Source organism: Syngnathus scovelli, chromosome 9 (assembly GCF_024217435.2).
Source record: "Syngnathus scovelli strain Florida chromosome 9, RoL_Ssco_1.2, whole genome shotgun sequence".
In the NCBI taxonomy this organism is placed as follows: Eukaryota; Metazoa; Chordata; class Actinopteri; order Syngnathiformes; family Syngnathidae; genus Syngnathus; species Syngnathus scovelli.
The window spans coordinates 13,781,281-13,804,373 of NC_090855.1; the positions used below are offsets into that span (position 1 = coordinate 13,781,281).

The 23,093-nt window shown below is 48.4% G+C and overlaps 1 protein-coding gene across 1 annotated transcript; it reads right to left on the minus strand.

The window, feature by feature from the left end:
- Window positions 1-477: 477 nt before the first annotated feature.
- Window positions 478-22,809, minus strand: si:ch73-54f23.2 (uncharacterized protein LOC107988037 homolog). Its single transcript, XM_049731602.2, has 3 exons — window positions 22,377-22,809; window positions 20,834-21,673; window positions 478-1,546 (listed from the first exon to the last, which is right to left on the minus strand). Exons 1-3 carry the CDS (start codon window positions 22,650-22,652, stop codon window positions 995-997), a joined length of 1,668 nt encoding a protein of 555 aa, XP_049587559.1. The 5' UTR covers window positions 22,653-22,809; the 3' UTR covers window positions 478-994.
- Window positions 22,810-23,093: the final 284 nt, after the last annotated feature.

A 23,093-nucleotide genomic window follows, 5' to 3' on the forward strand; every position in this document is an offset into this window, starting at 1 on the left:
ATGGCGCCAATGCCCCGAAAGTATGTCTAAATATGTTGATGTGCTACATCTTGACAAGACAGTTGTATGTCAAGGAAGAGCTAAATTTAGTTTGTGTTGTCTTTAGAGCGTGTATGGAGTGTAAGGAGAATTGCCGTACACACATCTATTTCTAAGTGTAATGTAAGATGAGTTTTGAAATTATTTTGCAACTCGTGGCAATATGTATATCGGTTCGTGTTGGTATCACTCGTGGTGTGTTGCTTTCTTCTTTCCTTTAACTTTACAACAATCATTAATATACATTTTAGTTTATTATCAACACGGCGTGCTTTCGTGTCTAACACGTCTGCTTTCTTCTTTCTTCCTTTCCTTTCGGCTTTTCCCCTCAGGGGTCGCCACAGCGAACCATCTCTACAGTCACAAATTTTAAATCTTGGCTGCTGTGTGACAAAAGATGGATGACTGTTGATTCACAGTTAGAAAAATAAGACAAAAGCCGCAGTTGTTTTTTATTCAAACGTACAAAGCAAACATGCAATCATCGTTATTAGGCTACAATGATTATAAAACAAAGGCACATTCAGTGTCATCAAGCAGTTCTTCCCTTTACCACTCTTAAGAGGTCATTAAAAAAATGTTAAATGGTTAACAGTGCTTAAACATAACATTAGGCGACAATGGACGTATACACTCATGCAGGCAGCACTTCATAAACCTCATATGTCGCGCATGGACACGCCACCAATCAGAAATTCCCCACCCACCGCTACCAATTTTACACAGCAATTACGTGTGCGTCACTTAGTAGAAGCTAACACGAATCTGTGCGTCCAATAAAACTCAATGCAGGTCTGTCTACCTTTTGGCTTTGACGTGATTTTGTAAAGGTGTCACACTGATTGGGGGACTTTGATGCAGCGCGCAATGAACCTGAGTTGCAGTTCTCTACATGACAAATGCTTTGTCAATGAAGTTTCCGGTGCAAGAAAAACCAAAGCACTCGAAAATGTTCCTATTCGGTCTCTGACAAATGGGTGTGGACCGGCGTCGTTTCCCTCTCCCTTCCAAAACCTTCCGTGAAGGCCCCAAACACCACATCCACCACACTGATGACGGTACTTCCACCCATAATGAACATGTTGAAGACCCCAGCAATGCTTCTCCACGCCAGCCGGCCCGTCCCCCCACCCAGGGCGAGTGCCTGATCCCCCATCTCCGTGGCCACTGTCCCGGCGTAGCCGCAGCTCTGCTTAAGGAGACGCCCTCCGAAGAACTTGCTCACCCGCCAGGTTTTAACAAGGGTGTTCCCGCATATCCCAACCGTGTCGCCGGCCAGTGTCCCCACGCCGGTGACCCCTGTGTAGCAGCTGGTCAGCAGCACCGCCAGAATGGAGGAAACGCAGTTGTAGAGGTTGTAGACGCAGTTCATCAGGAGGTCCAGCAGCGTCTCGGCAACCCAACGTATCCATGACAACAGGTCTGACGTCAAGAGGTAGAAGAGGGAGAAGAAGTCTCCCGGGAGGGCGGCGAGGACGCTGAGGTCTTCTTGGAGAACGTACGTCACCTGCATTGAGACACGCAATATAAAAATCATTAGTTCACATTCAAAAATAATAGTAAAGTTGTTGGATACCAGACACTGAGCTCTACCGGTGGTGCGCAGACAGATGGGTGTGGTTATATTTAGATGTGGTTAGAAAAAAGTGCAACCAAACTTTGCAAAATGAATAATTTAAGATTATCTCAGCCAGAGTTTGGGAACACACTGCATGTTAAATTCAATAATACTGAAATGTGCCAAATTAATTCAAATTGTTTCAGGGTGCTTTCAGAAAATGGAGGGATGCTAAATTAGATTGAGATGCTTCAGGAGTCAAACTAACTTTCAAGTAAGTCTTAAGAAACATGACAAATGTTAAATTTAGGGGAACTTTGCAAAACTAAATACAAAAAAATAGTTGTCTTGGATAACGTTTATAAAATGATAATCAATTTGTTAAAATGTCGAATAATTACCGTATTTTCCGGACTATATGGGGCACTGGACTATAAGGCGCACCTTCAATAAATGGCCCATTTTAAAACTTTGTCCATATATATGGCGCACCGGATTATTAGGCTCACCATTAATGCAATCACAATGTAATAACTTGAAACAGTGAAAACAATAACAATATATCAATAATGCTAATATCACACAACACACAAAATAAACATGTGAAGCTTACTTTAATAAGTACAAAACAAAACTGTCAGATAGATCAGTAAACTTTAAAAGTTAAAGATTAAAATAATAACAAATTAAAAATTTTATGAAAGTTGAATGAATTTTATATTAGCTGTATTAAGTTTTTTTTATTGTTGTTATTGTTGTATGAATAAGAAGAGTGATATTGGTGTTTGTGACTGCAGTAAACAGGCTAGGTTGCATCATGTCAGATTTTTAATCTAAATCAAATCATTCTCCATTTTATCTTTTTTATTTCAACTTCAGACGCAACAAATTACTTTATAATCACAAAATAATGATCCATAGTCTTTTTGATTCATGATTCATAGTCTTCAGCAGGCCACTTATGATTGATTTTATGACACAATGCTTCGGGCCAGTTTAAATTTAGGCCGCATTTGGCCTGCGGGCCGGAATTTGGTCCATATATAAGGCGCACTTGACTATAAGGCGCACTGTCGGCTTTTGAGAAAATTTGAGGTTTTTAGGTGTGCCTTATAGTCCGGAAAATACGGTACAAAAACATAAGGCTTCAAAAATGGAACAATTGAAATGCTACATCATGGATTTCAGGTTATCGTTGGCCTTTGCAAAAAATATTAATTGTGCTGACACGTAATCAAAATAAATCAGGTGGGACTTGGAAAAAAGTGTGGATAAGAAAATATTGCAATCTATAAGAAACCATTTAAAAATTATTGTCATGAAATGTTAAAAAAATAATTGAATAGAAACGTGATCAAACTACACTTTCCCTCTCCACGACTCACCGACACCCAGTTCAGTCGGATCCGTGATCTATACATCTGGCTCTAGGCCCATTACGCCGCCAACAAGATCCCCTATATCAATAACTTCACAACCTTCTGGAAACAGCACGATCTTTTTGCAAGGGACGGTTTACACCTCAACCAGGCGGGGGCACGGCTGCTCTCCCTCTCCATGGAGCTCACTCTGGAATCCCTGGACTGGCTTCATGAGTCGTGACGCGAGGATAGTCCGATCCATTCTCTCCCTCACAACAACAGTTCACCTCCCCTCAGACCTCGGACTAACCAAGATCCCCCCCGCTCCCCCACACGCTAGTGCTCACACCAGGCCCCTTTACTCCACCCCCCCACACACCTTCACCAAAGGAAAAACCACACCACTGTCACTACCTTCCCACTGCAAAAAATTCATGTCCACATTTCTTTTAGAGTATCCACCACTGTCTAGCGATCTCAGGCACAATTAACCAATCATAATAACCTCATAAATATCCCACTAAACCCTAGCCCAAAACTACAAACTGAGTGTTTGTCCGGCAGTTTTGTGTATGTTCGTCTCGTGTGATACGTCGTGCTACTAGCGCTGCGGGCATGTTCTGCTCAACATCGGCGGAAGTGGGTTTTATGGCGTTCTGGACTTTGGTGCGGAGAGATTAAGGGCGCTCGGACTGCTTCGTCATGGAGCGACGCCGGACTGGCCTGCTCTTCCTCCCCCGGTTGGACTGCGTCGTGAGCTCGGACTGCTCCGTCCTGGAGCATTGTTGGGATGCGTCGGCAGCGGGTCTGCGAGGCAGCGGAAGAGGGGCCAGCGCGGAGACGTCGGGCCAGGCTTGCGGCCAACCCAGCTCGCCCAGCCGTGCCTTCCATTCTCCTGGCGTACGTTCGTTCGCGGGACGACAAGATGGGTTGCGTTCGCCTGATAGGATCCACGAACCGGACAGTGCGTGCCTGCTGTGTGCTCGTGTTCACAGTGGCCTGGTTGACTGTCATCTTTCTGGACTCTGCTAGGCATCGGGAGCGGCTAGCGTGCTATCACTCTTATTGTTCATCTTCTTGTTTTATTTTTCCTGTGTTGTTTACTTGTATGTGCGTTGTGAACTCTGTCTTGTCACCCTGGGATAGTGAGAAACGTAATTTCGATCTCTTTGTGTGTCTTGACATGCGGAGGAATTGACAATAAAGGAGACTTTGACTTTGACTTTGACGTGCCTCTGGAGCTCGCCCTCAGCCCATCACGCAATCTCATTCCAGTCAAACAGATGCAGGCACCCAATCTAGCACCCAAAATAACGTACAAATGACAAAACGGAAAAATAAGAATCACATTGCGTGTCTGACTTCATAAGACCAAGTCGGGTTGTTGTGATGCGTCTAGTGTGTTGGTGGAGTGCCCAGTGCATGTCACTTCTCACTGTCAACCCTCACTGCTGGCGAGCAGTATGCGAACGGGAGAGCCGAGCGCGTAAGACTCTCCCTGCCAGTACATAGCCTCTCTAACAGCAAGCCCTGTGTAGCGCCTCCACGCGGCGACACATGGTAACTGGGTACAACACGGACCCAGGCTAAACTACAAGGGACTCGGAGGAGGTTTGGCCCTTAGACGTGCGGCATGCAGGCCCACCGGTGTGTGGACATGCCCTGGTGCCCACGAACCAGCCCCCAACTATGGGTTAAATAGTACCACTGCCCAGTGGGCTCCTCGGGAGAGGAATGGGCTAAGAGAGTCAACCCCTACAGAAAATCAATTTCTCCTTGGGTTGGTGTCAGGAAGGGCATCCGACTGTAAAATGTTTTGCTCCAAAAATATTCTCAGTATGGCTAGACAAACACAGGAGAGGTGGGGTACAGCCTTAAGTACTCCGTGGGCATTTTCATCAGCCTATGACAAAAAGAATGATGGAAAAGGAGGCCAAACCGCAGATAGATTATATGACGGCCCTCAGCCCGATGGACTGCGGGGAGGCCTGAACCGGAATAGAGAGGGGCAGGAGGCACGTGTTAGGGTGGCTACATGGAACATCTGCAGCATGTCGCACCGATCGGGGGAGGTGGTTGAGGCTCTACACAGGAGAAGGGTGGATGTCTGCTGTGTCCAGGAGTTGAGATGGAAGGGTGGAAGTGCAAGGATGCTGGGTGCAATCGGTAGAAGGTACAAGTTCTTCTGGCAAGGCTGCAATGAAGGGACTGGTGGTGTTGGAGTACTTATCGCTGAAAAGTGGATAGATCAAGTGCTAAGCATTAGCAGGGTAAATGAGCGGATCATCTTTGTGAAGTTGATCGTTGGGAAACACCTGACAAACGTAATTTCAATCTATGCCCCTCAAGTTGGCAGAAGTCAGGACGAGAAGGATGCGTTCCGGGACAAGGCCATCATGGTTGTCACAACTCGTCCCTGGTTGTTTTATTATATGGAAGTTGTCATGGTTTCTGTCCGTCTGTGTACTCGCCCCTCCCTTCCTGTGTCAACTCACAATCAATGTACTGATCACAGTCACCTGCCTCTCGTTACCCGTCTTGTATTTAAGCCCTGTCTGTGTGCCACTCCCTGTCGGATCATTGTTAATGTCATGATGTCTTTTTGGTTCCTGTTGCTGTCATTGGTAATGTCACCCTGTTGTTTTGTTTCACGTCTTTTTTGGTCAGTCTTGTTGTGAGGTTTTGTTAGTGAGTTATGTCAGTTTACCGAGTCTGTATTTTGAGTTCCTCCATTGAGTTCCTCCAATAAACCCTGGTCCAAGTTGCACTTGGTCGCCCTGCTCCATTTCCACTCCGTTCCTGACAGAATGATCTGACCACTACAGCGACCAGCGCTTGGAGCCCCCTCCTCCATCAGCTGTGATGCCTGATCCACGTCCGTCGTCCGAGCATGTTCCAGCGCCATGGGCTCCGCGGCCGCCATCGGACTTCGCTCCCGTGACGCCAGACCCGCAGCCACCATCGGACTTCGCTCCCGTAACGCCAGACCCGCGGCCGCCATCGGACTTCGCTCCCGTGACGCCAGACCCGCAGCCGCCATCGGAATTCGCTCCCGCGACGCCGGACCCGTGGCCACCATCGGAGTGCTTCCCGGCAGCATGAGACTTGCGACCGCCATCGGGCTCCACCGCAGCGTCGCAGGACCCGCGGGCGTCGCCAGACTTCAAGCCGGCTGTCACAAGACTTTCAAGATTCAAGAGTTTTTTATTCGCCATGTTTGAGCGTGCCAAACAAGGAATTTGACTTCGGTAAATCACAGCCTCTGTTCAACATTTAGGTGACTAACAACAACACTCAGGACATGTGAAAAATGGAAGATATTCTCAAACATCCCCTGATCTTAAACTCCCAAGAGGGCAAGGAAAAACTCAAAACTCCAGCTAGGGGAAATGAGAAACCTTGAGAAGAGACCACAGATGGGAGGGTCCCTCTTCTAGGATGACCAGGCTGCAATGGATGCTGAGAGGACACATAGTACAAACAGTGTAGACAAGTGGTGTGAGTTCATCAGAGCAACAGCCTGGGGGAAGAAGCTGTCTCTGTGTCTGCTGGTTTTAGTGTACAGAGCTCTATAACGCCGTCCGGAGGGGAGTAGTTCAAACAGACTGCAACCTGGGTGAGAAGGGTCCGTAGCGATGTTACTTGCACGTTTCCTGGTCCTGGACAGGTACAAGTCTTGGATAGATGGGAGGTTGATTCCAATTATCTTTTCTGCAGTCCTTATTGTCCGTTGCAGTCTGTGCTTGTCTTGTTTGGAGGCCGATCCAAACCAGACAGTGATGGAGGTGCAGAGGACAGACTGGATGATGGCAGTGTAGAAGGTCTTCAGCAGCTCCCGCGGCAGGTTGAACTTCTTGAGTTGTCGCAGGAAGTACAGCCTCTGCTGGGCCTTCTTCCGGACAGAGTCTATGTGGCCGGTCCATTTCAGGTCCCGAAAGATTGTGGCCGTCACCAGACCTGCGGCCGTCGCCGGACTTCGAGCCAGCTGCACTGGACCCACGATCATCCCTGGCCCCGCTCCCACTGCTGCAGCGTTTGGTGGCTGCGCACAGTGCTGGCTCCCTGGTGCCGCAGATTGCAGCTCCGCCTCTCGAATGCCGCCGATTGCGGTAATAACTCTCCGAGTGCCGCCGATTGTGGCAATGACTCCACGAATGCCACCGATTGCGGCTCCGCCTCTCGAATGCCGCCGATGGAGGTAATGACTCACCGAATGCCGCCCATTGCAGCAATGACTCCGCGATCGTCACCCGACCCCGTCTCTACGACTGCAGCATGCTCGACTTCTGCCGCTGCGCACAGCTCCGCCTCCCTGAATGCCGCCGATTGTGGTTTAGACTCCCTGAATGCCGCTGATTGCGGTAATGACTCTCAAAGTGCCGCGGATTGCGGCAATGACTCCGCAAATGCCGAGATTGCGGTCATGACTCCCCCGAATGCCGCCGATTGCGGTCCTGGACTTTCAAATGCCGCTGAGTGCGGTTCGGTTCCCCAAGTTACCGCCCGAGTGCGGTTCGGTTCCCCAAGTTGCCGCCCGAGTGCGGTTTGGTTCCTCAAATTGCCGCCCGAGTGCGGTTCGGTTCCCCAAGTTGCCGCCCGAGTGCGGTTCGGTTCCCCAAATTGCCGCCCGAGTGCGATTCGGTTCCTCAAGTTGCCGCCCGGGTGCGGTTCATGTCCCCAGTGTGTGCCCGATTGTGGCCCTGGGCCCCTGAACGCCGTTGAGTGCAGTTCTGTCCCCCCAAGTTGCTGCCGATTGCGGTTTAGGTCCCCAGTGTGTGCCGCCGATTGCGGTTTAGGTCCCCAGTGTGTGCCGCCGATTGCGGTTTAGGTCCCCAGTGTGTGCCGCCGATTGCGGTTTAGGTCCCCAGTGTGTGCCACGATTGTGGCCCTGGGCCCCTGAACGCCGCCGATTGTAGTTTATGTATGTCCCCAAGTGGCCGCCGAGCGCAGTTCAAACTTTGTCACAGACCAGTGGGGTCGCCTGGACTGGTGCGCTTCCCCCCCCCCCCCTCCATTTCCACTCCGTTCCTGACAGAATGATCCGACCACTACAGCGACCAGCGCGAGAAGACCTAGCTAGGAAGCTAGCGGCCTGAAAGACATGCCTGGAAGTGAAAGGAATAAAGGTGAATGCGGCAAAATCAAAGGTCATGGTCGGTGGTGCTGGCCTGGGAGTGATACCGCAGTCAGGAGCATGGCCATGTGGAGTTTGTGGGAAGGGAGTGCAAGCTAACTCTATCCGGTGCAAGGGTTGTCAGAGATGGGTACACCGGAGCTGCAGCGGAGTAAAAGGCAGCCTACTAGCTGCAAGTGAGACCTTCCAATGCAAGCGGTGCAGGGGAGAAGTCGCCCAAGCAGACCCAGCTGAGCAAGAGGGCCTCGTAGTAGATGGGGAGATGTACGAGGTGGTGGACAGCTTCTGCTACCTTGGAGGCATGCTTAACGCTGACGGGGGGGTGGACCTAGCAGTGACCACAAGGGTGAGAAGTGGGTGGAAGAAATTCAGGGAACTCATGCCCTTCTAAACATCTAAGGCCCCATCCCTGAAGATGAGAGGCCAAGTGTACTCAGCCTGCGTCAGAAGTAGTATGACGTACGGAAGTGAGGCATGGGCCCTGAAAACAGAACACGAAGACAAACTAAACAGAGCAGGAATGAGGATGATCAGATGGATGTGTGGTGTGTCAATGAGGGAGGAAAAGACCAGTGCAGAGCTGAGAAAAAAGATGGGAGTGGAGGCCATAGTGGATGTCGTGAGGAGAGGCAGACTGCGATGGTACGGACATGTAGTGGGGAAGGACGAGAACGACTGGGTGAAGAAAGTTATGTCGTATAACGTAGAGGGAACAAGACACAGTGGCCGACCTAAAAAGACCTGGCAGACGACCGTGGCAGCCGACATGAAGGCACTCGGCATCAACCACGAGATGGCCATGGACCGTTCCCAGTGGAAGAAAGCCATATCAAGAACCCAGTCCAACCCAGCGGCGCCTGGAAAGCGGACTTTAAACCGATGATGATGATGATGATGACGATGATGATGACATCAAACAAATTCAAACCATACCCCAATTAAGCAATATTAAAGGTTTTAAAATATGTCACCTCAATGCAAGAAGCATCACATCAAAGCTTGATGAAATAAAAATACTCACTGAACAAGGCAAACCACATTTTCTTATCATTACAGAATCGTGGCTTTCTCCTATTACACCAGATTCGTTTATCTCCATAGACAATTATCAACTACACAGAAGAGACCGGCCAAATAAACCAGGTGGTGGTATTCTATTACTAGTAAATAAATCATATGCACACACAGTAACCCCAATCACAACAGAAACTGAAACAATGAAACTGGTCATCAGCTTTACCAACCAACATGCAATCACAGTTATTGCCAGTTACAGGCTGCCAAACACAAACCTGTTGAGTTACATGGAGGGTAAAAGATGTGTATTGGATTTGGCCCAGACGAATTGGCTAAGATGAAATTCCAAATTTCAAAGCTTGACATGGAGGACCTGAAGAAGGGGGCCTGAGTAGGGGTTACTTAAAAGTTAGTTCTCCAAAATTAACTATTGTTAAATTAGTAAAGGGGAATTTGTTGGTTGAACCAGTAAACCTCCATTCCCGTTCCAAATTTCACCAGAAAATGGTGCCAAAGTCAGATTGGCCTAACATAGTACATCCATCCATCTTCTTCCGCTTATCCGGGGTCGGGTCGCGGGGGCAGCAGCTTCAGGAGGGACTCCCAGACTTCACTCTCCCCAGCCACTTCATCCAGCTTTTCCCGGGGAGCCCAAGGTGTTCCCAGGCCAGCTGAGAGACATAGTCTCTCCAGCGCATCCTGGGTCATCCCCGGGGTCTCCTACCGGTGGGACATGCCCAGAACACCTCCCCAGGGAGGCGTCCAGGAGGCATTCTCATGAGATGCCCGAGCCACCTCATCTGGCTCCTCTCAACGTGGAGGAGTAGCGACTCTACTCCGAGTCTCTCCCGGATGACCGAGCTTCTCACCCTATCTCTAAGGGAGAGCCCGGACATCCTGCGGAGAAAACTCATTTCGGGCGCTTGTATCCGGGATCTCGTTCTAGCTCGTGACCATAGGTGAGGGTAGGAGCGTAAATCGACCGGTAAATTGAGAGCTTTGCCTTTTGGCTCAGCTCTCTCTTTACCACGACGGACCGGTACAGAGTCCGCATTATTGCCGACGCTGCACCGATCCGCCTGAAAATCTCGCGCTCCATCCTCCCCTCACTCGTGAACAAGACCCCAAGATACTTAAACTTCTCCACTTGGGGCAGCATCTCATTCCCGATCCGGAGAGGGCATTCCACCCTTTTCCGATCGAGGACCATGGACTCGGATTTGGAGGTGCTGACCCTCATCCCGACCGCTTCACACTCGGCTGCGAACCACTCCAGTGAGAGCTGGAGATCACGGCCTGAAGAAGCCAACAGCACCACGTCATCTGCAAAAAGCAGAGACGCAATGCTGAGGTCCCCAAACCGGACCCCCTCAACGCCTCGGCTGCGCCTAGAAATTCTGTCCATAAAAATTATGAACAGAATCGGTGACAAAGGGCAACCTTGGCGGAGTCCAACCCTCACTGGGAATGAATCCGACTTACTGCCGGAAATGCGGACCAAAATCTGGCATCGATGATACAGGGACCGAACCGCCCTTATCAGTTGGTTTGGCACCCCGTACTCTCGAAGCACCCTCCACAGAACCTCCCGAGGGACACGGTCGAACACATTCTCCAAGTCCACAAAACACATGTGCGAACTCCCATGCACCCTCGACGATCCTGCTGAGGGTGTAGAGCTGGTCCACTGTTCCACGGACAGGACAAAAGCCACACTGCTCCTCCTGAATCCGAGGTTCGACCTCCCGACGGTCCCTCCTCTCCAGCACCCCTGAATAGACCTTACCAGGGAGGCTGAGGAGTGTGATTCCCCTGTAATTGGAACACACCCTCCGGTCCCCCTTCTAAAAGAGGGGAACCACCACCCCAGTCTGCCAATCCAGAGGTACTGTCCCCGATGTCCATGCAATGTTGTAGAGGCGTGTCAGCCATGACAGCCCCACAACATCCAGAGCCCTTAAGAACTCCGGGCGGATCTCATCCACCCCCGGGGCCTTGCCACCGAGGAGTTTTTTAACTACCTCAGTGACTTCGACCCCAGAGATTGGAGAGTCCGCCTCAGAGACCCCAGGCCCTGCTTCCACAATGGAAGGCGTGTAGGTGGAATTGAGGAGGTCTTTGAAGTATTCTCCCCACCGACTGGTGGACCAGAATTTCTTCGAAGCCGTCCGGAAGTCATTCTCCATGGCCTCGCCAAACTCCTCCCACGCCCGGGTTTTTGCCTCAGCAACCGCCGAAGCCGCGTTCTTGGCCATCCGGTACCTGTCAGCTGCCTCTGGAGTCCCCCAGGCCAAAACGGCCCGATAGGACTCCTTCTTCAGCTTGACGGCATCCCTTACCGCTGGTGTCCACCAGCGCGTTCGGGGATTGCCGCCATGACAGGCACCAACGACCTTACGGCCACAGCTCCGGTCGGCCGCCTCAACAATGGAGGCACGGAACATGGTCCACTCGGACTCAATGTCCCCCGCCTCCCCCGGGATGTGGGAAAAGCTCTGCCGGAGGTGGGAGTTGAAGCTCTTCCTGACAGGGGATTCTGCCAGACGTTCCCAGCAGACCCTCACAGAGCGTTTGGGTCTGCCAGGTCGGACCGGCATCTTCCCCCACCATCGGAGCCAACCCACCACCAGGTGGTGATCAGTTGACAGCTCCGCCCCTCTCTTCGCACGAGTGTCCAAAACATGCGGCTGCAAATCCGATGACACAACTACAAAGTCGATCATCGAACTGCGGCCTAGGGTGTCCTGGTGCCAAGTGCACACATGGACACCCTTATGTTTGAACATGGTGTTCATTATAGAAAATCCATGTCGAGCACAGAAGTCCAATAATAGAACACCGCTCGGGTTCAGATCGAGGGGGCCGTTCCTCCCAATCACGCTCTTCCAGGTCTCACTGTCATTGCCCACCCAGTGAAGTCACCCAGTAGAACGATGGAGTCCCCAGAAGGAGCGCTCTCCAGCACTTCCTCCAGGGACCCCAAGAAGGGTGGGTACTCTGAGCTGCCGTTTGGTGCATAGACACAAACAAAAGTCAGGACCCGTCCCTCCACCCGAAGGCGGAGGGAGGCTACCCTCTCGTTCACCGGGGTGAACCCCAATGTGCAGGCGCCCAGCCGGGGGGCAATAAGTATACCCACACCTGCTCGACGCCTCTCAGCGTGAGCAACTCCAGAGTGGAAGAGAGTCCAGCCCCTCTCGAGAGGGCTTGTACCGGAACCCAAACTGTGCGTGTAGGCAAGTCCGACTATGTCTAGTCGGAACTTTTCTGCCTCGCACACCAGCTCGGGCTCCTTTCCAGCCAGAGAGGTGACATTCCATGTCCCAAGAGCCAGCTTCTGCAGCCGGGGATCAGACCGCCAAGGTCCCTGCCTTTGGCCGCCGCCCAGCTTACACTGCACCCGACCCTTTTGGCCCCTCCCACAGGTGGTGAGCCCATGGGAAGGGGGACTCAAGTTTCCTTTTCGGGCTGTGCCCGGCCGGGCCCCATGGGTGAAGGCCCGGCCACCAGACACTCGCCTCCAGGCCTGGCTCCAGAGGGGGGCCCCGGTGACCCGCGTCCGGGCGAGTGAAAACGCAATCCATTTATTTTATTCATCATAAGGGGCTTGTGAGCCGCGCTTTCTCTGGCCCCTCACCTAGGACCCATTTGCCATGGGTTACCCTACCAGGGGCATGAAGCCCAAGACAACATGGCTCCTAGTATCATAGGGTCACGCAAAATAGTACATTAATAGTTTAAAAAGTCACTGATTAGATGAAGACTTGTTCTGAGGCACAGCAACACACAATTTTGGATTATGTTATATTATTTTGTTTTGCTATAATATACTTTGAAACTGCTTGAATATTTTAATTTGCTAACTAGGGAAGCCCACGCTCATCGTTAGGTAATGAGAATGAGACATGTTAATCACAGTTCGAGTAAGCTGCAATATATTTTATTTTATTCTGCTTTGCAATATTGTATAGTTAGTAGCAACTTGAGCAGCACTGATGTTTCATTTCCACATGAATGTATTAAGAGTTGAGTAAGGACAAGGGGCTGACAGTGGTACCGTGGGTGGAAGACTGCAATCCCACGCTTGAGCTTGACCTAGAGGTCACCAGCTTGTCAAAATACGTTTTGAAGATGCTTGGGTGTTTTAACTTGCTAACTAAGAGAATCCACAATCATAGTTATGATTATGTGTTAAATTGACTATTGTGAAAGTATGTGTTATGTGCCTTGCGAAAGTATTCGGCCCCCATGAACCTTTCAACATTTCGCCACATTTCAGGCTTCAAACAAAGATATAAAATTTAAATTTTTTGTCAAGAATCAACACAATCGTGAAGTGGAACGAAATTTATTGGATGATTTAAACTTTTTTAATAAATAAAAAACTGAAAAGTGGGGCGCGCAATATTATTCTGCCCCTTTAATTTCAGTGCAGCAAACTCACTCCAGAAGTTCAGTGAGGATCTTTGAATGATCTAATGCTGTCCTAAATGACTGATGATGATAGATAGAATGCACCTGTGTGTAATCACGTCTCCGTATAAATGCACCTGCTCTTTGATAGTCTCAGGGTTCTGTTTAAAGCGCAGAGAGAACCATGAAGACAAAGGAACACACCAGGCAGGTCCGAGATACTGTTGTGGAGAAGTTTGAAGCCGGATTTGGCTACAAAAAGATTTCCCAAGCTTTAAACATCTCAAGGAGCACTGTGCAAGCAATTATATTGAAATGGAAGGAGTATCAGACCACTGCAAATCTACCAAGACCCGGCCGTCCCTCCAAACTTTCATCTCAAACAAGGAGAAGACTCTCTGGATGAACTGCAGATAACTACAGCTGAGGTGGGAGAGTCTGTCCATAGGACAACAATCAGTCGTGCACTGCACAAATCTGGCCTTTATGGAAGAGTGGCAAGAAGAAAGCCATTTCTCAAAGATATCCATAAAAAGTCTCGTTTAAAGTTTGCCACAAGCCACCTGGGAGACACACCAAACATGTGGTAGAAAGTGCTCTGGTCAGATGAATCCAAAATCGAACTTTTTGGCCACAATGCAAAACGATATGTTTGGCGTAAAAGCAACACAGCTCATCACCCTGAACACACCATCCCCACTGTCAAACATGGTGATGGCAGCATCATGGTTTGGGCCTGCTTTTCTTCAGCAGAGACAGGGAAGATGGCTAAAATTGATGGGAAGATAGATGGAGCCAAATACAGGACCATTCTGGAAGAAAACCTGTTGGAGTCTGCAAAAGACCTGAGACTGGGACGGAGATTTATCTTCCAACAGGACAATGATCCAAAACATAAAGCCAAATCTACAATGGAATGGTTCACAAATAGACGTATCCAGGTGTTAGAATGGCCAAGTCAAAGTCCAGACCTGAATCCAATCGAGAATCTGTGGAAAGAGCTGAAGACTGCTGTTCACAAACGCTCTCCATCCAACCTCACTGAGCTCGAACTGTTTTGCAAGGAAGAATGGGCAAGAATTCCAGTCTCTCGATGTGCAAAACTGATAGAGACATACCCCAAGCGACTTGTAGCTGTAATTGCAGCAAAAGTTGGCGCTACAAAGTATTAGCGCAAGGGGGCCGAATAATATTGCACGCCCCACTTTTCAGTTTATTTGTTAAAAAAGTTTAAATTATCCAATAAATTTCATTCCACTTCACGATTGTGTCCCACTTGTTGATTCTTGACCAAAAAATAAAATGTTGTATCTTTATGTTTGAAGCCTGAAATGTGGCGAAATGTTGAAAGGTTCAAGGGGGCCGAATACTTTCGCAAGGCACTGTATGTATTATTATTGTCACGATGTTTGATCAGTATCAAACATGTATGTAATATTGATGTTCCATTTACACATGAATGTATGAATGTGAGCAAAGACAAGGAGGCGGAAAGGGTTAATGGTGATACTAAGTGGTGGAAGACTGAGGTCCCACATATGAGCGTGACATCGGTCACGTTCATCCAGTTGAAGCCTAAACAAAATGCTGTTTGACAGAACACAAGTCAGAGAAAAAACATTTGCAAATGTCACGTTGATGGACAGTTGACAAGATTTGGGAGTGGGAAACAAGATGAGGCATGCCTGAGAAAATTGTTACTTCCGTGAGAACGTGGTCACCTCATCTGGTTGAATCCGGTTGAGACCGGCTGAGATGCAGGTGCAGTCTATTCTGGAAGCATTTGGGTCATCTGAGGCCAATGTATGGACGTCATGGAAAAAAACTGGTACGTGACCAAGCAGGCATAGTACCCATGAAGTGGACTGGTATAAAAGGTTCGTTCGGACAAAGAGCATCGCGCTCTCTCTCGCCCGGTGGGCTTTCCCCGCCAGGGGTATGGCCCCTGCGGCTACTGCCGTGGGTCGAGAACGCCGATTAGACAAAGATAGATTTTATTCTTTCTGAGATTAACCCAAGGTCCGTTAAAATGAATTTATACTATCTTCAAATTGGACTTAGTCAAATTTTAAGGTCAAAGACAGGCTAGGAGATGCAGTGCAGGAGAGAGGAGCCATTTTTAGGGCGTCGTCATCTCCATTCTTTAGGCCAGCTTGTTCTTTTAAACAGAATTCGGATTTTGGAACAAGGAGAACTGATCACTCGACTTTTCTACCAAACAGCATTTTAGACCACTTCACTGGTTTCTTTTATATCAAACAAGTTGTTTTAAGTTCATTACCTGACATGTTTCGGCGGTTTCTTCCGCCTTCATTCATCGTTTTGACTCTGATGAAGGCGGATTAAAAAAAGGAAAAACAAGATGAACTTAGTACAATTAGCATTTTAGACCTCTAGCCTCTTACCCTTTTTTACTATATTTTTGAGTTTTCAATCGAGAGAACTTCGAGGCTGAATACCGTATTTGCCGGTGTATTGGTCGACCTTTTTCGATCCAAAATCGACCGAAAAAAATCGACCTCGACTTATACACCGAGTCATAAAATTTAACTTCGTATTCATCGCTTCAAATGTGATGGTAACCAAGGCCGTTTCTCATGCATCTCATTGTGCGTTGCACTTAGAAAATTTGAACCGGGCGGCGTGCGCGAGTGCGCGGCCCGCTGGAAGTCGAATGAGGCGCCGCGACCACCTCCGCGGTGCTTATAAACAGCCGATCCGCTCGGCGGGGGCTATTTTCGGCCACTTGGCGCGTGCGCACGGCCTCCCGGATGTGCCGGGCGGGTGCGCGAGCTCGCCGGCCGCTGGAAGTCCAATGAGGCGCCGCGATCTCCTCCGCGGTGCTTATAAACAGCCGATCCGCTCGGCGGGGGCTATTTTCGGCCACTTGGCGCGTGCGCACGGCCTCCCGGATGTGCCGGGCGGGTGCGCGAGCTCGCCGGTCGCTGGAAGTCCAATGAGGCGCCGCGATCTCCTCCGCGGTGCTTATAGAGTGCCGATCCGCTCGGCGGGGGCTATTTTCGGCCACTTGGCGCGTGCGCACGGCCTCCCGGATGTGCCGGGCGGGTGCGCGAGCTCGCCGGCCGCTGGAAGTCCAATGAGGCGCCGCGATCTCCTCCGCGGTGCTTATAAACAGCCGATCCGCTCGGCGGGGGCTATTTTCGGCCACTTGGCGCGTGCGCACGGCCTCCCGGATGTGCCGGGCGGGTGCGTGAGCTCGCCGGCCGCTGGAAGTCCAATGAGGCGCCGCGATCTCCTCCGCGGTGCTTATAAAGTGCCGATCCGCTCGGCTTGGAGCTATTTCCGGCCTCCCGTTGGTGCCGGGCGGCGTGCGCGAGCTCGCCGGCCGCTAGAAGTCGAATGAGGCGCCGCGATCTCCTCCACGGTGCTTATAAAGTGCCGATCCGCTCGGCTTGGAGCTATTTCCGGCCTCCCGTTGGTGCCGGGCGGCGTGCGCGAGCTCGCCGGCCGCGATCTCCTCCGCGGTGCTTATAAACAGCCGCATGCGCACGGCCTCCCGGAATTTGAACGCATATTGAATTTTGAAGTTTAATATAATGCAACAATTGAGCTCGACTTATACAAAGGATATATCATAAAATCGTAAATTTCCGTCGAATTTTAGGGGGTCGACTTATACACCGAGTCGACCTGTACACCGGCAAATACGGTAATTTTTGCTCTATTGAGAATCGTGAGTGGAAATTATTGTTAGTTGATCGAACAATTGAAACTTGTAATTCTTCTTATTCATTAAATTTCTACTTTATAATCATTTAATTTCGATTAATGATTATTTTGATCTTTTATGCTTTAAATCTCTTTTGTTTCTCTATCATAGTCATACTTTAAACCGTTCAGTTCTTTTTTAAATGAAGACAGCTTTAATCCTTGACATCAGGGAGTGTCAGAATCTGGTTCGATACGCTAGTGAAAATAAACGAGTTCCCGCGGTCTTAACAAAGACAGCTAAACTATTCCGAGCGGATAACAAAAGCAAGAATCTTAATAGGAAAGGAGAGCCGCTGAAACGGCCACGATCGAGGAGATCCTGGGTCTCGACAAAGTAGTTACTCAACCCTCGGGTTTCTTTGATTTCAGCGGGACTGGCGTCCAGAAATTACAGAATTAATCTAACAATAGATTAGTTACCTGAACAGCGGTTTGACTCGGAACGAATCTTATTTCCGTACCAGCTTAAATCAATTCTCGTCTCCCCTACAGGCTGCGTTACTGCAGAGGGGCTAAAGTACAGAATTTTACCCTTTAAACGGAGAGCCGGTCACTGACATCAGATAAGTGCACGATTGACAAACCCCACAGATTATATTAAAATTCTATCCAATATTATAAAAAATATAAAAACAAAGGAATATATCTTAATTGGCGACCTGAACTTAAGACTACAAAGACAAATCATCCAAACCTCTAAAAAGCATGGCAGAAAAATTAGGACTCCACCAACTGATAAAAGAACCAACTAGAATATGTCACACTCGCAGCTCTATTCCCGATCTCATCTTCACCAATCAACCCACAAAGTATAGCATATCAGGAGTCATCCACGTAGCTGTATCAGACCATTCTCTCATATACACAGTTAGGAAAAACCTTAAACCTCGGAAAAATCATCAACAGTGCACTATTTCAAATATACCAAGATCTAAGCTACCACAGTATGAAACCGAAATAAAGAATATTGATTGGAGCAACCAACGACCCGGAACAAATCTTAGCAGATTTCCAGAATCGTATAGAAGCCATACAGAAAAAATACACTACTACCAGATAACTCAGTCTACGACAGAATAAATTACATGGATAAACTCAGATATTCTTAATTTAATCGCACAGAAAACCACTGCACTGAAATTGTATAGGTCAATAAAAACTATTGAAAATAAAACAGCTCTCACACATCTTAGAAATATGTAAATGCACCTACATTTAGTAGGCTAAAACCACCTACTTCCAGGAGCAAATCACTCAGGCCACCATGAACCCCAAAATCCTCTGGCAAATACTAAAATCCATTACTGGGCAAACTCATGAAAATACAAACAACAACATACAAATATCTTTACAAAATATACTCAAAACTGATCAGGAACAGATTGCAAATGCATTTAATAAGTACTTCATCACCTCTATTAAAGAACTGACAAGAACACTTTGATCCTCCGTCTCCACCCACACCTATAACTCCCTCATCAGACAAGCTAACATTTTCTAAGATTACACTCTCAGAGTTGTCCAGTATTCTCAGATCACTCAATAACTCAAAGGCCAAAGACATATATGAATTAAACAGACTTTTACAGAACCCATGCTAGTAGCTTCCTACCCTTAATCCTCCACTTAATCAATCTCTGCATAAGACATTCCATATTTCCGACTGCGTGGAAAAAAACAAAAATTACCCCCATATTTAAATCAGACGACCGAACAACCCTATCCAACTACCGTCCCATATCAATCCTCCCACCTATATCAAAACGTTTAGAAAAAATCCTGTCAGAACAACTTATAGAACATCTTGAAACAAACAACCTTCTCAACAACTCACAATTTGGCTTCCGATCAGCTCGTTCAACACTATCTGCACAGCTACTACTCACAGAATATATACGCACTTCTCTTAATAAAGGCCACATCACAGGAGCAGCCTTTGTGGATTTCCGTAAAGCCTTTGACACAGTTAATCACCAAATACTCCATAACAAACTAGCTTCCTTTTCATCTCTCCCCCTCAGTTCTAACTATGCTCTCTTCATACCTCTCGGATAGAATCCAGGTTGTTAATATTGGTCAGGCCACATCTACTCCATTACCATCTCCCACTGGTGTTCCCCAGGGCAGCATACTGGGCCCATTATTATTCATTATGTACATCAATGACAGGCATGTCATTGATGTATGTTGGGCACAACATATGCAAACAAACTCAAATCATATTATATGCTGACGACACAGTTATTTTCACCTCAGATCCGAACATCGAAACCATAAACTCCAAACTTACTTCTGATCTCCAGCTCCTACATGACTGGCTAAAAGTAAACCATCTGACGATCAATATAAAAAAAACTGAAATAATGTATTTCCACTCCCCTAGGAAAAACATCTCCATAACTGTCCCCATTACTCTATCCGATCAAACTCTAGTAGTCACAGACACATATAAATATCTTGGAGTGCAGTTAGACTCCCACCTCACCTACAAAAAACATGTTAACACTCTCACTAATAAGCTCAAACAGAAAATATATGTCTATAACAAGATAACATAATGTCTCAAATATTTATCTACATTCTATCATACTGTCTAACCTATCATACTGTCTTCCCATTTGGTCTCTCGCCACAAAAGAAACTCTGGATCCCATAGCCAGACTATACAATAGAGCATACAAAATACATGGCAGACTATCAATCTGGACCCATCACTGCACATCACTTGCATGCTCCAATGCACTTACCTTCCAGAGTTACACAATCCTCATGGCAATAAAACTCTTCTATCAACTACACACAAATTCTCTCCCACCTATAGCTAATTCATTCATCCCAGGCCGTAATGAAAGACAGGCCCGCATCACGCGCTCAGTTACACAGGACCTCATCCGAACCCCAGCATACAAAAACAATTTTGGTCTAAACTATTTTATCCGCACATCTATTTTGATCTGGAATAAGATACCCCTTCAAATCAGATCAGCCACCTCTATTACGCAATTCAAACGGCTATACACTATTTTCTAATAACAAACCAAACTTGCACCCATTAACAATAACGTATATATTGCATTGAAATGTATGTAATGTTATACGAACCTGCTGTAAAACAGTTCTTGAACTGAGTCAGGCCAGTCCATGAAACTTTGATGTTACATGTCGAACTTTCCTTTAAATAAACTGAAACTGAAACTAAAATACACTTAATAAATAAAGACTAAACGATAACTACGGAAGAGGATAGGGCCAGTGAAGAAGAAAAAATGAGGGGTGACAGGATTCTGACTTTTATTCTCAGAAAATCAGAATTCTGACTGACTTTAAAGTCAGAATTCTGAGAATAAAGTCAGAATTCTGACTTTAAAGTCAGAATTCCCACTTTCTGACTTTAAAGTCAGAATTCTGACTTTATTCTCAGAATTCCCACTTTCTGACTTTAAAGTCAGAATTCTGAGAAAAAAAGTCAGAATCCTGTCACCCCTCGTTTTTTTTTTTCTTCACTGGCCCTAATCCTCTTCCGTAGATAACAGAGGTAGCTCCTGGGCAAAATGTTCCAACCGAAAGAAGATCTTTCACCTGTCCAGGGAACTGTGTGATTCTGGAGAAGATGGGCCTGAGCGGAGCTTTGAGGATGGCCAAAGCAGTGGAGAAGACGGAGAGCACAATGCTGCTGGAGTTGCCATCCGCCTGGTCCGTGAGTTCAGTGGCGCGTTGCACATAGCGCCTCTCATCGGCTTGCCCAAAGCCGCCGCTATCCGACTCCAAGGCGGACTCTTCTGCCACATCCGTGCCGCCCGCATCCGACTCGCCCGTATACGAGTCCGCTTGAGTGCAGTCCGAATCTTCCCCGTAGTATTGTGTTTTGGCCTCGGCATGTTGCACATAGCTCCTCTCATCAGCCTGCCCAACGCTGCCGCTCTCCGACTCCACGGCGAACTCCTCTGCCACATCCGCGCCACCTGGATCCGACTCGCCTGCATACGAGTCCGCGTGAGTGCAGTCCAAATCTTCCCCGTAGTATTGTGCTTTGGCCTCGGCTCTGTCTGGTATCCCGCAGCCTCCGGGGAACAGCTCGTCCACCGCCAGCAGGTCCTGCAGCTCCTCGGCACTCACTCGGCGCATGCTGTCGCCCTCATCTAGCGTCTCGCTGACAAAGCCCACGGCGAAGTCGCCGTGGCCGTTCGGGACGGAGCAGCAAGCCACGGACCATAGTGGTCCCACTTGACACCCCTCGGCCGCGGTGAGAAGGTAGAGCTCCCCGCCTCGAGATCTGCACAATGGGGCGACGCTGGAGCGGACTGGCGTGGAGACGACCCAATCCCAGCGTTGGAGGAGAGAGTCTGTCGATGAAGGCATACGGTCGCCTCCTCGGAGAAGTGCTGGTATGAAGACTTGGACTCCTTCCTCATCTATTGCCTGCGGCATGCAACCACAGAGTCAATTTCCATTTTCACCACCATATACTTGTTGCATGAGATTTTCACAAGTCCTCTTTTGGCTGCTTGACTTTAAGTATCTAATTATGTGATGATTTTGTCTTTTGGTCCAATAAGATTTCAGCTTCAATCTGTTGCCGTGTCATGCCAATGTCAGTCTATATGCAAAGGGAGCATATCCGTAACCATTCAGATTCACTGCATTTTTCACACTCTGATTGGTCGGTAACAAGAAAAACACTTGCAATATCTCAGCGCATAGGACAATTTGAAATTTTGGTCAGGACTTTATATTGCTTTTGTGGGCCTCACACAATGATGTGGCGGGCCATATCTGGACCCTGAGCCTTGAGTTTGACATCTTCGTGCAATAACAAAAAGGTAAAGACACTTTTGAAATCTGAATCAAAACATTTTTAGGGACACTTAAAGCTATCCGTGAATACAATTTGCATTCACATACTTTTGTTTTTAAATAAAAATTGTCCAAATGCTCAGAATTGTGGTTTGTCAATAGTAAATGTCCAACCGGTCCTCTATGAAAGTGGACCGATTCTTTTTATGTGCCAAAATAACACACGAGCTTTTACTTTGGACAAATGTTCGCAGCCCACTCACGATTCTTCCCAAAGAGCACTGACACAATTTAAAACGTTGCACCAAAGTGACAGGCGCGCCCTTACCGCAAGCTCTTCTGCCTCTTGCGACCACCCAATGCTGAGACGGAGGGCCAAGGCAATGGCCGTGTCGCAGTCGAGTCCATACAGGGTGGCAAAGTTGTGGCCCCCGGGCGTCTTGTGACACCGAGGGCTCGCCGTCCAGCCCTGGTGCCGGGGAAGCGTCTGCCCGCGGAAGCAGAGGACGCACGGGAGCTCAGCAGCGGCGTTGTCATCAGGCGACGGGCCCCAGCCTTGCGCCGGGCCCAGCAGGGCCATCAGCCACACGGCGGCACTCAGCATGTTGGCGGACGGCGGTTTGGTGGGCTCAGCAAATCTCTCACAATGCTGCACAGCGTGCGAGAGGCTTGCAAATACTGGCCGCTTGCTCCCAAAACCACGTTGCAACTCAGCAAAAGAGCAACGGGTACAGGCTCTATCTTGCACTTCCACTGTCGGCTCCACCTTTGGATGTTCTCCATGGCAACACTTCTTCCTCTACTGCACGAGCCCTGCTCACACCCTTGGCAACCTGCCACTTCTACCTGTAAGTCAGCATTCCCGACCAATATCAGCCCATGCTTACGTGCGGTGGCCTCTTATCACCCTGAGCATGATGGGGTGGTTCTTGTACATTTTGGTGAATGGCCACTGGAACAATGAAGTTAACTAACGCGTGCGACTGGGTGTTGCGCCGACTTCTCAGACTTTCAGAGCATATTTGTGCCAACAAGTCAAGTCAGT